The 18,171-nt window shown below is 40.1% G+C and overlaps 1 protein-coding gene across 6 annotated transcripts in view; it reads right to left on the bottom strand.

Annotated features, from left to right (window-relative positions):
* Positions 1–3,299: 3,299 nt before the first annotated feature.
* Positions 3,300–18,171, bottom strand: part of pard3bb (par-3 family cell polarity regulator beta b) — a 76,896-nt gene continuing 62,024 nt past the window's right edge. For 4 of the 6 annotated variants that reach the window (XM_037280723.1, XM_037280725.1, XM_037280727.1 and 1 more), the window contains 4 exons: positions 16,975–17,051; positions 7,232–7,447; positions 6,420–6,542; positions 3,300–5,867 (listed from right to left, as the gene is read on the bottom strand). In XM_037280723.1, coding sequence (XP_037136618.1) covers positions 5,753–5,867; positions 6,420–6,542; positions 7,232–7,447; positions 16,975–17,051 — 531 coding nt within the window. In that variant the 3' untranslated portion in view covers positions 3,300–5,752. Of the gene's footprint in view, positions 5,868–6,415; positions 6,543–7,231; positions 7,448–16,974; positions 17,052–18,171 lie in introns of those variants that run through there. The other 2 variants (XM_037280724.1, XM_037280729.1) reach the window with 2 other exon arrangements.

Raw genomic sequence — 18,171 nt, 5'->3', positions numbered from 1 at the left:
CCAGTCAGGATGTGAGGATTGGGTATGGCGCACACACACATGCGCACACACACACAAATACATGAAGGCTTGGGAATTTCCTGCAATCAACACTTTGCTTTGCCAGTGATTTTTTATCACTTCCTGTTCTGCCACAAAAAAGCATAAAGTCAAACATCCCATTAAGGCTCAAAGTTAATTGAACACCTTTTTTACAGAAAACAAATGGGAGAAAACTAAACTGATCTTTTGGCATCTGGCTAAGTTTCCTGGCAGCCATCGTGTGCCTCCCACCAAAAGTGGAAAAGCGGCAGTAAAACAAGCCAAAATTAAGAATGTGGTTTTGGACCATTTCTCTTGTCTTTTGACAATTCTGCATTTCTTTGGCTTGTTGTCTGGGCAGCATTTGAAAACACCACCTCAACAAAAAGATGAGCCCAAATTATGGCACAATGAGGTCGGTTCCATTCCGAGACTGATGACTTTGAGTGGGAAAGACTGAGTTCATCGTTTTCCACTGTTCATACAACACTAATGGAATATGACACCATTGCCAGGCACGGCAACAATTTGGGGAAAAAACATTCTTGCAAAGTAATTTTTCCCTCCGAGCCAGCCAAATCATGGCCCATGGTCCCACAAATTCCTCGACTTTGTTTCTGGTCTGTCACTTTTAAAAGGGAAACCATCTTCTTTTCGTTTTTTTTAAGCCTGCAAATTACATTCCTGTACCAAAAACCTCCCTGGAAGTTGAAACTTTTCTCAAAGCACGCTCTTCATCGACGTGGCCTCCCAAGAGCCTCGCTTCACCTCCTCGTTCTGGAAAGAATTTCATTGTTGAACGCTTCTGCTCATCTGTCTTCTGGGTTTCATCATCAATCCAAAAGTCAAAATTGAAAAAGCAGAGGTTACTGTGTGTGTGGAACTCCCCCCAAACAGACCCCCTCCTGGGCAAGCAGCTGTTACGGGCTGATTGCTACTATACTACTGCATCACTGGAGAACTTCCCTTCCATTGCTGTCACACTTGGCACAGTGCCTACTGAACTTTTCTCGGGACATCCAGTGTGACATCCAATTGACATCTCTCATCTACTACTACTTTGGTTTTTCTTTAGACCCTTAATTCCTAAAATACGTTCTTTTAAAAATGCAATAAGCCGGCTCACACGTTCACCAACCAACTTCATATCTGTGTTGGGAGTTTTGTTGCAGTTTGTACTCAGCTGAATATTTACTGGAAATGTCGTTGAGCAAGAGACTTGAGAGGAGAACCCGAGAGAATATGATAATAATGAAGTATAGCACCATTGTATTATCATTTGTATTATTTTCAATTGAAGCAGAAAGGACAGTGTAAGAAAATAAAAATGATCAAAAGGTTGAGCGTCTTAGGAGAAAGTTTTGTGAATCATCAACAACTCAAGTGACTATCCAAATGGACCTAATGGCAAAACAGGTTTTTTACACAGTGATGTGTATTTTCCACACACAAACTGAGTGCATGTTGACAGAACTCTTTTGGCCAAAATAAATAAATAAATTAAAGAACAAGCACTGTCAATTTTGGAAGTCACAGTAATTGAAGATTTTTGAGGCTGGTCTGGCAGCCTTCAAGTACTGTGTTTACAATCACAACAATCAAAAAGGACAAAAAGCAGGTTGTCAAGCTAATAATAGCGACTTTAAGGGAAAACCCCGCCAAGTAGACTCATTCATACACTGGCAGACATGTATGAAGGGAAATACAAATTTCCTTGTCTACTAAGCTTATTAAATGAAATGAATAATTAAAGCATGCCAATCCTGTCCTGCCTTAGGATAGAGCAATTATATAGTAAGTCAGTCAGTGGCTATTTCATGCAGTGCGCCAGTAGTCCAATGATGTACTTTTCAGGCGTCGCGAGGCTGCATAGTCAGCATATCCAAGCAGTTACGGTCACTGCAGATAATGTTCGCTCACTTCTACTCCCATTACATGACTGCTATCATTAGCTAAATGCTGTATTTTAATCAGGATTAATTGAAAGAAGCTCTTAATGAAGCACAAGGTGGTGTGTGCGTCAGAATATTGAGGACTGTGTGAATTATTTGTGCAAAGTGGGGCGGGGGTGGTGTGAAGAATTTGTTAGCAAACCTTCGAAAGATACATTAAGCTTTTTAACGCCATGAAATTTAGTGTCGAACGGAACATGCTATTGAAACTACCGCATAAGATTGACTTTATGTCTACTACCTTAATGCTAACACAATGTGAAACGCCAGAGACAAATATTAAGAATAGCATCAATGTAGAAACAGGATTTCAGTCTTTTGAGTTACAAGGATGCTCACAAAATGTATTAAACTCATATAACAAGGCATTTCGGTATTACTAACTTTGATTAGTTTTATTCTGGTAGCCCCGTCCGTCATCAGTGGCGCTGCAATATTTCTCCCAAGAATATTTCCAAGGCAAATTGACAAGCTGTTAACTCGGAACATTGCACCCACGCTACCGCAGTGCGTCCCCGCAGGCCAGGTTGTAATGTAACGTTTCATTTGGCAGAATGTGTTTTAAAATTGAATATAAAGTAACACACAAGGCCAAGGGCCATTGAGTTTTTCCACAAACTCACCCAGCTATGAACCAACAGTCAGAGAAATATCAGTCATCAACAAGCATCGTGCCAATGAAGCTGTCATTCCAGCCATAAATCGGCTCAGCTACAGAATTAACGTTTGACATGTTTAAAACACTGACACATTTAATTATTGTCTATTATAATCACTGTTGAAGTCGCACACAATTTACAGTGAGGCAAGTTTAATGTCTTTTACTTTCTGTCCCCATTGGTCAAAAGGTGTGGGATGTGCTAATTAAGTCTTGACTGATAAAAAAAAAATTCCCTTGGCCTCTGTGTCTCATTACGACTAACTTCACTGATTGCTGTCCAAGTCCTGCTCCTTTAGCGCCTGATAACGGGGGAAGCTGCAGCAAAATGCTTATTAAAACGAGGCACATAACCCAAGCAGGGCGGTGGCAGCCTTAAAAAAAAAAAAAACTTTAAAATTTAGGTTGCAATCAAATCACCGGATCTCCTTTTTCTAATTGATAATTAGTTGCACGTTAATTTGGGGCCAACATCTATCGCTCTTCATAAAGAGCCACCTTATCAGCTGCTTAACGGACTAAAATTGGACTCACCTTGTAGAATATGCAACGCTGTAGGAAAATCTGTTCTCTCCTGACTCACACTTAATTAACCTTAACAGATGAGCAGAGCGGAGGTTGAAGTGGATAGAAAGACAACTTTATATAAAGACATCTCTGCTCTAACGTGTTGTTTAAATGTTTTTAATGCAAAACAAATGTTATATACATGGATATAAAATGTGCTTGGACAATTCAGACAATGACAATCATGATACTTGCGTTCATCATTTTACAAACGATATACTTTATAAAAATGTTATTATTAAATTTGTTCCTTCATACACTGGTCTTGGTGAGCACCAGAAGTTTTTAAAAAGGACTCCTGGTATGTACCTTCAGATTATAACTATTAAAAAAATAAGTACAGAGCATGCATACAGAATGTTAAACCATGCGAAAGTGCACACTTTTCACAAAAGGTCGGCTTGTTCACTCGTGTAAAACGTGCTTAAAGCATTTGTGAAACAATATGAGACTTCATACTAACACAAACATTCATGAAATGTGTTAAAAAAAATACAAATGACGCATTACATATAGTACAAGATGTGAATGAAAAGTTCCAGGACTGGTGTTACAAACGATTGAGTGAGCGCCTTTGGATATCGATGACTTGACTTCTGAGATACAAGCCATTGTTCTGACTGATTGCATTAACTTGCAAACAAATCTGAAGGGTAGCAAAGAAATCATACTACGTACTGTCCCCAGGTGGCCAAGATGATGATACTAAAAACGAGCAGCACGATGTACATTGAAATGAAACGAAACGTGGCAAATTTGTTAGAGGCTGATTTTAATTATTTAAAACAAACGTAATTTGTGTGTCTTTTGGGGAGGCGGCTAGAACGAATTAATGGAATTTCTATTCATTTCAAAGGGGAAAGATGATTTGACGTACAGTATGAGGAGTATCTCAAGGCACCACTAACTTTTATGACACCAGTCCTGGAAATTTTCTGACAGACTTGGTCGGTGACCATTTGGACTACACGCAGACCTGTAATGATAGTAAAGTGACTGCATGTCACATTGGCATCTCAGCGAAGTGGAGATCCTCTTCTGTAATGCACTATCGGATCATTTTCTCTAACACTCGTACATTCACCACGCTCACAGTCATACCGCAATAGCTTTTTCAGTAATACCTGTCGAGAAGAGAACTATGATTAACCTTGGCACTAAAAATGTATTCCTCCCACTGCAGAGTTCCATTTCCATGTTTTATTCCAAACTCTCACGCAAACCCTTCTGAGTACATCTTTTAGCCACATTCTTTCTCATCCTATGTATGTTTAGGCTGCTCGAACACAATTTCATTTTTTAGCCCTTTAATTTATTCGTACCCAAAATTGACAAACGACATTGCTGCCGAAATGAAATGCTTCAGTGGAGTTTCATCAAAAACAATGTAGCTGATTTTGAAATGGTTTTTTTTTTGCACATGTATTACCCACGGACATTAATACTGCTCATCTAGAAAAGATATTAACACAGGTTTGAACGCTTAGATCTGTGAAAAGATTTTTTTTTAGCAAGTGGTTAAATGGTGTGCCAACACTAAGTGGACACTCCAGCTCAGTTCCTGTGCGCACTTGAACACATCACCAAGCTAAAGAGGACGTGGACTGATAGGAGGAAGGAAAAAAAAAAGTTCCAGTTCCCTCCCGTCCCTGATTTTCTTTTTTTTCTACTGTGTTGTTTAGGCACTACAATCACCACACTCGGGTAAATGCTTCTGAAAATCTCGCTTTGGTTTGCGCATTCATTACATTGGCCGAAGAAACGGCCACATTTATTTAATCTCACGTAATCGTATGCTTTGAACACAACAGTGGTTTTGGCCTGTTTGCAACAGTGGTACATCCTTATTTTGTCATTATTTTGTCTTCAAAAAGAAATATTGGCGCTCAATCAGTTTGTGTGTTACGCGTAGCTGTAAGTGACTCAAGGTTTTCGTACATTCACAAGTACAAAAAAAACCAATCAAAGATAAACTAAATTAAACTGAACTAATAATTATCGCATCTCCACATAAAACAAAGTGGTTAAAACTTTGATTCGAATGTGGTAAAATGTTATGTCAGTGACATCATTCGTAAGTGCAGAAAGTTTCAGACTTTGCATTGCGGGTAAATGTATTCATCACTACAGATGAGAATGTTGGTAAGTGTGCCACTATTTAGCCGGAAAGTAGACCCAATTAAATTCTGATCCTGATGTTGCATAAAAAAAAAAAAAAAAAATGGTGGTCCAACCAGCAGACTGACTGATATTTCCCTCCTGTGAGAGCAGAGTTGGTTGTATAGTGACAGTTGAGTCAGTGGATGCGGTTTGTTAAGGGAGGCAATTAACACGACTTCAAACAACGTGATATTGTGTTTTGTGGCTTACAATTAACCTCCTTTGTCTCGCTTGGCGGCGTGCTTCAAACAGCAGATTGCGTTTGATTGTGACAGAAATGTGAATTCCGCCACGATGGGCTTTGATTTCTGCTTCTCGTTGAAGCGCCCAATCCAGCATTGTATTAAAAGACTATTTGTATTTTCTGATTTTCCTCTCTGGAATTGAATCTAATCTAGACAGCTGCAGTCATGGCATTCTTTTGTCTCGGGTTAGTTTGGTGTTGATGTTGTTGTCGTCCACCTTCCCCAGTGTAGCCATACTGTTCTGGACTGGGATCCGCAAGGTGTCTGTAGAAAGAGTTTTCCCTTACGTAAGACTAGAAATGCTGAGATGAAATTCTGTGGCTTCATTGATGTGTTGGGGAGTAATATCATTTGCATAGAATTTACATAAATGTAACCCAAGGCAGTAGCGCTAAAAATCAGTAGTATTCAAAATACGAGGTACTTGAAATGAATAGAAGCGCTTATAGCTTCGCCGAAAATATGAATTTCTAAGTTGTGCTCGCATTGCGGTAATTTAATACAGCTCCAGTTCAACTAAGACAAAGAACAAAAAAATAAATAAATAAATAAATAAATGCTGCTACACTTGCACATTGGAAAATTATGGAGATGTCAGACTGCCTGAACAAATTCAATCATTTGAAAACTGTACTATGCTCAGGCAAGATACACTACCCTGACATTGAAGACCCCATAGAGTGAATTTTAGAATTTCTTTCGAAATACATTATACAGGTTTGAAGATTAATGCTGAAAATACACCAAGACTGAAAACCATGTATCGAATGTTAGATTCATACCTTAAGGGCATGTTCAACCTCAATATGAACTTACCTGTAACCTCCTCCTGCAGCAGTTCCACGGTTCATTGTGTCGTACCGCAGTCCCCGAAGCGGCGGGGTGGGCGATGGGGGCACATCCTGTCGCAAGGGTCCTCTCTGCTGGGAACTGAGGGCACAAAACAAGCAGTGAACAAACGCTGTGAAGAGAAGGCCGTGGACGGCGCTAGTCGTAAACATATACAACTTGCATGTAAGAAGGTATGTCAGAAATGTTTCAGGACTGCTGTCACAAATGATATCTTTCAGCCATTCGTTTTTTCCTTTCCTGTCATCATTCGGGACTACATATGAGATCTCTGCAGTGAACTTTTTTCCGACATGCCATTCGTATCCTCCGTAACAGGTTGTCAAGCAATCATTAGAGTGACTGACGAGACCCGTGAGAGCAGACTTGGCTCGGGGGGGAATCATCATCATCGGTGACGAGTCATGGATCTTCAGGTACGACTCAGAGAGCAAAAGTCAGAGCTTGCAGTGGAAGACTTCACCGAGGCCAGGAAAGCAGGCAAGACAGACAACTGTTGATGACATTCTTCCATGGTGAGGGGCATCGTTCACTGTGAGTTGTTGCCACAGGGCTACATGATCATCCGTCATGTCTTTCAAGAGATCTTGAGGCCTTTCCTGCTCACAACATCGTGAGCGTCCATTAAGAATAAAAGGCATATTGGAGAAAGCTGGGAAAGTTTGTAGTTTGAACAGAAAACATATCTTTTGTGACAGCAGTCCTGGAACCTTTCTGACACACCTCGTATGAGTTGAGTAAGGAACATGAACTAAGACTAAACTGTTGCATTCAATTACCTTGGGTGGGGGTAAAAACCAGAGTCAACTCCCCGAGGGTCCCCCGACCGTGAGTAAGGCTGGCTGGGGGGGTAGTTGGAGAATGATGGAGGGGACTGCATGTTGGGGTTAGGGTAGGACGGGGCTTTGTGGTAACCTTGCGGAGCCTGGGGAACGCCCATGTAATGACCTGACCAAGGATGCGCGGTGTACTCAGCTGGATCCAATGGACCTCGTCTGGAAAAGGGAACGTGACAAATGAGCGATGAGGACAACACCAACTTATCATTTAAGACGTGGGTACGTTTTTTTTTTTGGGAAACTATCTTGTTGCATTCCAACCCATGCAGGGTCAAATATCAAATTGGAATACTGCACGTGTTTTTGCTTATTAGATCATATCTCATTATGGGATGTTAAGAGGAGATGAACCTGGGCCTATTAATCAATATTGATGCCCAGAGGAAATCAAGGCCTCTGCGCAGACATGTCGACCATACTTTTGACAAGTTGCTTGCATGTTTCTTCAATAATTTATAGAATTTCCCAAAGAGACTCAATAATCCTAAAACCCAAGTAGTTGTTTCAGTCTTATGAGGGGCCATATTGGTAATGGGGTGGAAATCCAGTTAGAATCTGTGGGGAATCAATTGTAAATCCAGTGGCAAGTTTGGAATTCTCCCCCCAGGAACCCAGTCAGGACTGCACAGCAGCTGGGGATTATGGGGTAATAATGAGAGTGGAAGCCATTACCGGCTGCTATTTACACACACATGCCCGCATTCAAGCACATACACACAATGACTGCAGTATGAGACGTAAATAAAACAGCAGCGTTCATGCATATAAAGAAACCACTAATTGAACTTTGCAAGTTACATCCTCTAACCTAGAATAATCTGTGAACGGCGTGCGTGTGGGAAGTTATAGACGACATCTAGAATTACGAGAGTTTTTACAATCTAGAAAGACACAGTGCTTCCTTCATTCTTCATGAGTTTCGCACATCATTCGCCGCAAGAAAATCGAAGAGAAGCGTAGCAATGAGATAAGTTAAGATTTAGCCGAGCCAATTACTTATTCTCTGTATTAGATGGCGGTTTTTATGACTGGTGGCACAATTGTGCCTCTCACAGGTCAGCCTTTGTACTACAATTGTGAATTTTGAAACGTTTGGAAGAAATCTATTGTCATTTTAGCAAAGCGTAAAAAAACTACCAATGAAGGTAGGGAAAACATTGGTTGAAGGGAAAATTGGTAAGATAGATCGCTAAGCCGTGGACTCAGACAGTGTTTTGCGGTAACGTGAGACTTTCTACTTTTCGGGGATTTCAGGTTTGCGATGGATTTGAGAGTAAACACGGGAGTTGTTATATAACCTCACCACCCGTCCCTCTCTCACATTCACACACATACTTTCACTTAGTCTTATAAAAGTGCTATACGCAGCTGTTACCCCATGTAAACACATGAGTGCTCCCACAAATGCACAAACATCAATCTTCCCAAACACACATATGTTTAAGAAAAGCAGACACAAAAGAAAATAGGAGTTGATTAAAAAAACAACGACAATAAAACAACGTGTAGGAGAAAGATGAGTCTGTAGGTTGGAGTGTAAGAAAAGTGAGTGAGAATGAGCCAAAGAGTAAAACTACCCCCCCTAAAATGAAACAATGCACACTTTTGCTGTTCTAATGTTATTTCTTGTAATAAATATGGCTCATGTGACATTTTGTCACAGCAGTTCACTTTCCTAATGCGGCACTCTAGTGTTTTAATCCCAGAGGCAGCACAGTCCAAATAACATGGCGATAAAAATCTACTTTCCGTTATCTATTGCTCATCACTGCTGCATTTAGTATAACATAAATCCCTTTACGGCGTGTTCTGTGATGGTAGTAGAGAAAAAGTATGCGCATAGAGAATGCAATTTAAAGTATAATTCAAAGTTTTTTTTCTCCAGACGCACTGGGCAGGCAACATGGCGTGGAAGCGGCTTCCAGTATGATTGGCAGTTGCCTTTGTTGACTAAACTAAACCACGCTAAGCCGCCGTGTGAAAACCCTGGCCAGGTATGGAATTAGGAATCTTGGACCGTATGTGCCAGTTGTGACAAAACCTAATCTCTTCGAATGAAAAAACATTACAGGTGACACCTGAAGCAGCAGAGATAGGCAGAAGCCAAATAAGACATTAAGCTATTTTGCTACTTATGGCTAAGTGATTGCACACCGAGTGTGTTTGTGTGACTGAGTGTCAGAGATGGTTTCTTGTTAGTTCAGCTGCCAGGGAGGTTTGTGTTGGTGCTTTGGTGCTGGAGGCCCTTAAACCTACCTTGATCCTTGACCCCGCCAAGTCACGCGATACTCCATTAGCTCCGAACTAACACTTATAAGGGTCAAAGGATATTATCAAAAAGGAATTAGGAACATTACCAATTGCAAAGAAATAAAGAACAAAATGTGAGCTAATGCTAACAAACATTTGGTTTAGGTGGGGTCACCAATTAATTTAACAAGTTCCCATCTATTAAGATGGTGTTTCATTATTATATGCTGTTGGTGTCCATACTGTAAATTTAATGTTTCTTCATTATGGCCAAAGCGACAGGTGATGCAAACCTCCCGATTGGAATTACTTTTGATTAATATTATTTACTTGACAATTTAATCTCCTTTTGGGAGATGCCCCGAAATTGCGTATATTTTAGAGGCGCTGAACACCAATCCCAAAACTCACTGTAGCAATACGTGGAAAGTTTCCCCTCCAACTGCATTGAACAGGAAGACAGTCATTTTGGTGTCACAGGCCATTTTTAGAGAAATCCCGGACTCAAATTTAGCTGGCCTCTGGCAGGTGAAATTTCCCAAATGAGTCCCAAGAGGAAGTGGGTGTACCAGACAGATGGGCAATGTCAAATTGTTTATGTCTGTGTGTGTTTTTGCATTTATTTGTGGGCCTAGCGTGACACCAATTAGTTGATGCATGTAGTTTAAAAAAGAAAATCACTTCACTACTTTCTGTGGGCCTCCTAGGTTCTTGGTGACTTGTAAAGCAATGGTATTTGTTGCCAAACATAAAATAATTTAGAAGGCAACAGAATTGGGGCTTATATGAACTTTAGTTATTATTGACCTGCAAGAGCCACAAGTGTGCTATTGACGCTTAGGCCAATGCAAGGCCAATCCGAGTTGAGATGACAAAACAACAATGGGTTTATCGACATATGGTCAAAGAGAAGGAATATGTAAATCGTGCCAGGCACATGAACTCCAGAGAGTAGGTTAAACATGAGGGGAAACAAAAACCAGGAAATGAAAACAAAACATTTATATGGAATATTGTTTTCAACTCCAATGTGGAGCGGAAATACACAAACGGAAAATGAGATGAAAAAAACACTGAAAATATTGAGCAAATACAGCTGGGGGAAAGGATGAACAAAAGCAAAAAAAGAAAAAATCTCGGCCATATTGAAGGTCAACATGCTCAGCCGGCCAATTGAAGTTTAAATGGAAAAAAAAGAGAGAGAAAAAACACTTGAAGGGCCTTCTACCTGTCTTTGTCAATAAAGGTCTTTCAAATATGATTAATTCACCAAGAAATAATGAATCACAAAGTGGCCTGTCCAGGAAACTAACATGATTACATTCTCCAGTGAATGGACGAGCGTGCGCATAAACAGACATACACGCTGGTATCGGGTTCACCCGTGCGCGCGTGCGAGTGTGTGAGGGTGAACGCGAGGGGAAAACTGCAAAAAGAGTACAGTCCGCGGAGAATGAATACAAAATATATTCGATAAAGCAAAGAAAAAAGAGAAGGACAGGGGACCAACCTATTATAGGAAAGAGCGAGAAAGCGGGAATGAGGACCTTCCAGATGGTAGGGGACCGTTGCCTCGGAAACACAGAAGAGGGCAGAACAATGGAGATTTGGAGTGCCGGTTCACAAAACATCATAATACAGCGATGCCAGTCGGAAACCGATTGGTGAAGCTATGACCTCCCCAAAAAAAATACGGAGGGTAACTAAGTCATTCAGATCAATTAAATGGACAGTTAAATAAGAATAACATTGCGAAATTACAGTCATCACATCTGGTTCTGTTACAGAGATTTGTATTTGAGCGACAGGAAGTCAGCATGTGGGGAGGAAAAAAATGTCCTTAATTGCGCACATCATAAGGTTTCATTATTTGGAGAAAAAAGTCACAGCTGGAGCTAAACAAGTAGCCTCGAAACCAGTTATTTTCATGCAAATGTCATGCTATGAATATCATGAAATGTCATACCCGTTATATATTAGATAAGGAAGGTATATGGGGATGACAAAAGTACCATGACGACTTGCTTTCATAAATAAATTGTTTCAAGCCGTTTAGGGGTCACTCAACTAAAATAATAAACAAAATCTGGACAAGCGTGCTGTGGCCTTTTTTCACTACAGGCAGTGCCACTCATTGAGATAATTGTCACAATTGGGCACTAAGACTCGTGTTAATTGGAAAATAAACTTATCAAATATTGTGTGTAACAGCCGTGAAATAATCCTATTAGCTCCACTTGCTAAGTACTATCAATGTAGACCAGTCCAATGAGTTTAATCGAGTGCATTTGGGCTTGAACGTATCATACCTAACCACTTAGTTTAGTTGGTGACTTCCTGAAACATCATGAGATCCATTACTTGTACCATGTTTAATGAAACTGCCTCAATTATTTCACATCTTGAGCCAATACAGTCTCCGCGACATGTAATGGTTTCAAGCTGGGATATTTCGCTCAGAGCGTGATGACTTGATAAAGATTGCTTGCGAAACTACAAAACCGCAAAATAGCGCCGCTACTAATTTGGTACATGTCCATGCAGAAGTTGAGCCCAACGAGGTGAGCTCCTTAGCTCATTGCCAGGCGAGACATTGACATATGCAAACAGACAACAAAAGTGTTGACGTTAAGATTATTATTTCTGATTTAAACTGAAATGGGTAGTTCTATACTGCCCAGTTTGAGCCAACCGAGCAAAAACACATATGAGGCATAAGATAGTGTCAAGGGAGGGTCCTTTTAGCATATCCTACATGGCTAACAAACAAAAAGGTCTCTTGATGAGTCCAGAGTCAGAACACACCAAAAAAAAATCTGTGGACAATGGGGTTGCTTATGTAGCGGTTGTAAAGTGGTCTGGGAAAATCTCAGGCCTGGTTGGGAGGTCTTGTCAAGAGAGATTGAGAGAGGCAGCAAGAGTGAGGGACATTCCGTTTCCTTTCTCCACTAAACAGAGACAAAGAATAGCCCCCTACTTTTTTTTTATATCCAGAACTTGAAGAGCATGAGAAAGGATTGAAGAGAATGCGATTTTGCAATGGAAAAAAGAGGCAAAAATAGAGGTAAATAATGGGAAGACACACCGAAGAGAAACAAGCGGGGGAAAGAGATGCACAAAACAGCATGCGCTTCTCATGAGTAACAATCAAATTATCATTCTAATGAGGAAATGACAGCCTTCCCGGAGACCTGAACGACATGTCTGACTGCTGAGTTAAATCCAATAAGAGTGATAACAAGGAAAAATGGGACAGGGTGTTTGGCTAATCTAATTGGGTCAAACCTGCATTTCAAACAACAGATTGCCATCAACCGGAGTTGTTGATAGCAATCGTAATCTAATAATAAATAAGTTGCCGTGCTTTGAAAGTCATACACAACTCAAGGCAACACAAACAAAAATGACTAAATCAATCAATACAGCTATAAACGTTAAAACGTCATCATGGGCTTGCGTAGAATCAAAAACTATTATATTATATCTCGAATTTCAAAGTCACTTTGTTTCCGTGTTCCGAAGCAATTGGCACATCAGAGGCACCCATGTTTGAGGCGAGCTTTAGAAACAATCCAAGTGGGACAGAAGTGCACATTCACAACCGTTGCAGCTTGCCCCATTGAGATGATTACATATGCGGCGACGTCATGCAACCGTGATGGAGTTTTCACCACAAAGGGTCAGGAAGCTGGTCAGGAAGCTCGGTCATTTTGCAGGGGGTGGCAAAGTTTTCATAAGCACACAACCTTGAAATTTAAAAATATCACCAAAGCTAGCAAAAAAAAAAAAACACCACACACAATGTAATACTTGTCAGAGCTAGCCCACCAATATTACGAAGCACTAAAGTAGGGGAAACAAGGTTGCCATGGCAATGACCAAGATCTTATTCACCTTAATATAAGCCAGCATAGCAGCGACATGACTTTAAAGCTCTAATTTTCAGGTAGACTCACCACATGTTGATTTCACTTTGATGGCTAAAAACTGGTTCTCAACAGGGGACTATTGTTCTAGTATAATGTAGCACTGTGAGATAAAAGTGGATACGTGTGAGAAACTGGTAGAAAGAACAGCTAGAAGGTGCGATGTGGAGGAGTGGAAATGGTGGAGTGGTAGCACCAAAAAAATGGCAGTGATAAGGACAATATTGGGATCTGTTTCCTCACTTCTCCTTTTGTATCGATTGAAACAGGCAGATTCGGTATAATTTTGCTTTAAAAAAAACATGTTTTTCGTTGTTTGATAGCATTAAAATAAGTGTAGCTAACTTGAGCTAACTAACTAATTGTGAACTCTTAAAACAGCTGTTTGCCCGAAAAATAATTTAATTTGTTAGACAAAACTGCATCGTGACTCTCCTCTAAATTTTGGTGCTTAATGGACTATAAATGTAGACCGAATATATTTTCTCCTGTTGCTGTTTCTTCTCAATGGATCTGTCAACTCTCCCAGTCCATAATACAAATGGAAATGTCTCATTCACAGCCCACCACACTATCAGCACACGATACTAGCCGTGACTTCACATAACTTTGCGGAGTTGCTCCAAGCAAGGAATCATTTATTATCATTACAAAGGCGCTAAATGGAGCACACTGAAAAAGTTCTTTGCCGGAAATTCTTTGCGCTCAAAATCTTTCCACCTTGGTGGAGGTCAACGCGCCACCAAGTGCCTTTCTAGTCGCTAAAGCACGAGAGTGAGACAGTGCGTGTGAGCGTGTGCGTGTCCAATTTCTCGAGGCTTTTCAAAGCGACAGCTAGACCCCCTAACTATCATCACTGCTCTCGGCCCCATCTGCTAAAGTCATCACCAGCACAGACACACTGCCTCCCTCTCTTGCTCACGCGCATGCACAGACATGCACAAACACACACGCATGGAAGAGGTGTGAAAAAGCCATCTCTCAGCATTTTTAACTGAGATGGGAACCAGACCAAAATGTTCTTATACTCATTACTTCTTCCATGTCCTGTTTTCTTTTTCCCTTTCTTTTTCCTTTTATATTTTACTGATATCTTTTTCTGTTTCTAAGCTTGAAATAAAATTGATCAATCAATCAATCATGAATGGACTTTCTTTCTCCCATGCTTATAAGCAAACACCAAACTGGTATACACTACCTGATTTTAACAGAAAATAAGTACCGTAATTTTCGGACTATAAGTCGCACCGGAGTATAAGTCGCACCAGCCATAAAATGCCCAAAAAAGTGAAAAAAAACCATATATATGTATATAAATCGCTCCTGAGTATAAGTCGCCCCCCCACCCAAACTATGAAAAAAAACCGCGACTTATAGTCCGAAAATTACGGTACCTAAAGTTCCTGACAAAAAATATACTCAGATATCAAGAGTATTTTTTTGCATTACAAGTAAATAATATGAAAGTTAATTTACTTCATAAAGTGAGTAGTTGGAGATTTGATTCTGCATTTATTTAATCTAATTTTATGTTTATGTATTGACTTTAGATTACTGCTACAGTTAAAAATATGCATATTGGCTATTGCTCATGAGCAAAATTAGCTAGCACATTAACCAGCTCATGTTCTGCCTAAACAAGCTCAAGAAAATTAAAAGAACAGTGACATTTTAATCCACTGGATTAATATAATTTAATTTAACCTAACTGGCTGGATGAGGAATTTTCAATGTCACTTGACGCACTTCATTCTATGGGAAAGATCTTTCATAATGCAATTGCATGAAAAAAATTCCTTTAAATACGCCAACTGGTGTGAATTAAGTGTTCAATTCTACCACGATGACATCGTAAAATTAAAAAAAGATTCAATGTTTAAAAATTACCTAAGAAGGCATGGCTACCTCATTTAATGTCAGTTCATTTTAGCTTCAGTGAACTGAAGCTTTATTTAATATAAAATAACAATCACCTAAGCTCAGACATTTTTAAGTAGCTGGCCCTACACTGGCTGTATTAGCTCATCTAAGAATAGCAACGGTCCCTACCGTACATGTGCCGCGTAATATATTAGCAATAAAAATATTACATAAACAGAGTAGTACACCCCTATGTTCAACACTTTAGAATTTGTTCCGTAACTGCTTGCAGCTTGTCTTACTGCAGAGAAATGGAATAAGGCGGGTGAGGGGGGCATGTGTCAAAGAGGTTATCTGCCTGGTTTCTTCATTGGCAGCAGTAAAAGTCAACACAAGTTAACAGAAGAAGTTAAGGGAAATGTATTGCAATAAAAGTATAAGCAGGAAATGTCATAGAGTAAATGTGAAAGTTTCCAGATATAAATAAAGTATTCTTACTCCATCATGTTACAAGACTTGACTTGACAGGTATGAAAGTTGTAACCGCTATCCCGTTATACAGTTACGTTTATCTTTAGACAAGAGTTACAATTACACAAAATGTTTACTTGGCAGGCCTAGGGGGGATAAAATGATGGGAGAGTGACATGACAAGGGCGAATTAATTAAGGGAACAAATGCAGAAACTAAAGGTAATGATGCACATGTTGAAAGTGAGGCTTTGAAGTAGCAAGAGACCTGCCTTGAAAATTGAGACTCGACAAGGCAGAATGACTGATGATGCACAGAGAATATAGAATGTCTACAACTGTGTTTCCCATTAGGAGGAACACGTGTAAACGGTGGAAAAGCAGCTGTGGGCCATCACTTGTACCCAACAAGTGTTAGACCAATCTTTCACTGCAACTTTGACCTTTAGCCATTTCACAAGCGTACTCTATCACAAAACAACAAAATGGAAGCTACCCCCGACTGATAGGGACTTTTTTAGGGTGCTGCTGACTCGGCAGAACACAATTCCGATAAATCGGATGATTAATTTAATACACATAAAAGGACAGATGTCGAAAACACGGCCAATGTCAGATCTGGCTCACCACGTAATTTTCTGCTATTCATTTGTGAAGGCCTGACTTTCCAATTTCATCACACAATGTTTGATGGGTTGAGGTCAGGGCTTCTTAGCCAACAATATCCATCTATGGCTGCATAGATTTGAATTTTTACACTGGGTCAAAGTCACGCTTGAACACAAAAAGCCCTTCCCAAACCATTGCCAAAAAGTGGAAAGCATAACACAGTCCAAATTGTCTTGGTATGTATTAAAAGTTGGGGGTAGCCAAGGGTCTTGTTGAGCACATGATTAAGTGAATAGAAATGTCATGTGAAATGCCAAAAAAAACATAAGGGTAAACAACTACCCTAAACTAAGAACTAACGAACATTTAAGACAAAAAAAATATTGTAGCAAGACAAAGACTGCATTGATTGTGCATAGGGCAAATTGGCGGTAGAGACTGAGGAGTTCGATGGTACTTTTTTTTTTTTAACCTTTTCCAACCTCTGAATGGGTGGAGAATACACTGGAGATGTGGGTATTTGGATGGAAAATAAAAAAACAAAAAGTAAAGAAAACAAGATGAGTACCTTGGTAGTGAGGCATACTGACGCTCCACCTCTTCATACTGTGGCGCAATTCGATGATCTTTCCCTCTGCCTGGGACCTGAAACGGACAAAGAAGTAAAACATTATTGTTCAATTTTTTAACATTAAAAAAACTCGCTTCTTTTTGGAGAACCCTGCTCTCTATGTCGTTTCCCTGCCTACCCTACTAACTTGCGGATTGTCTTTGGAATGGGCTTACAATGATTTGGTGACTCAGTATGTCTGATCCCGTTGTTTCCCGACTTTCACTCTTGCTTCTGTGGCTTTTTTCTGTTTAAATAAAAGTATTCCACAGTCTGCTTGCCTCATGCTGCTCCTTGCATGCTCTTATCCTTCCTTCAGCAGTTCCACACTGACAGTCGTTCAACCCTTACCCCCCCCTTCGAAAAAAATTTAAATTGCTAACCTAAGTATTTAAATGGAAGAAAATGTGTGTCGAAGTGTGTAAATGACACTCATTAGTTTGTATATTTCAGTTTGTGAGTGTGACTGAGTGATAAGGATGTAATTTAGGATTGACAAAGGCTAGTTATTAGGGATTTAGAGTTTGAGCCTACCGAGAAGGTGGATAGGGTTTCCTTCCTCGATAGGGTTTACTTGTGAATGTTTCACTCTGGCTCACACATGTTTTTTAAGTCATGTTTATCTCCAACTAAACGTGGGGAAAAAATGCACCCACAACGTATTCTGTTTTGCTAGCTCAATACTCGGAAGGTGTGTACGATTATCCCGGTCTATTCAGTTGGGATTTTGCAGTATTCCCGAAAGACTCCCAACTAAACCGAAGACATGACAGAATCTAAAAGGTACTCTCAGTAGAGATCATATGGAAAAGTGCAAATACAACTGCTTCTGACATACTCTCAGGTGTGAGATGCGACACATCACATAAGGTGATTGGACCGCAATCTAACAATACCTCCCTCAAAAGTACATATTCTCCTTCCCGGTAGATCTCGTGCCACGCAAAAACCAAAATGTGAGTGCGGAGCTTGTTTGAATAAAAAACAATATTAGCATAAAATCCAAGAAAACACAACAAAGGGATAGGTGAAGTGCTCGCACGTGTCATAAGCGAGGAAAAAGACAAAGGGCTGAAGGTTTGATAGAAAGCTAGGTTCCTTTCCCTTCGACTGGCGGTAATATTGTCAACATAAAAAGGTCTGAGCGTGAGATAT

This window comes from Syngnathus acus, chromosome 21, assembly GCF_901709675.1.
Source record: "Syngnathus acus chromosome 21, fSynAcu1.2, whole genome shotgun sequence".
Lineage (NCBI taxonomy): Eukaryota > Metazoa > Chordata > Actinopteri > Syngnathiformes > Syngnathidae > Syngnathus > Syngnathus acus.
Note: the sequence above shows the minus strand (reverse complement) of the source record. Positions and strands in the feature narration are given on the sequence as shown.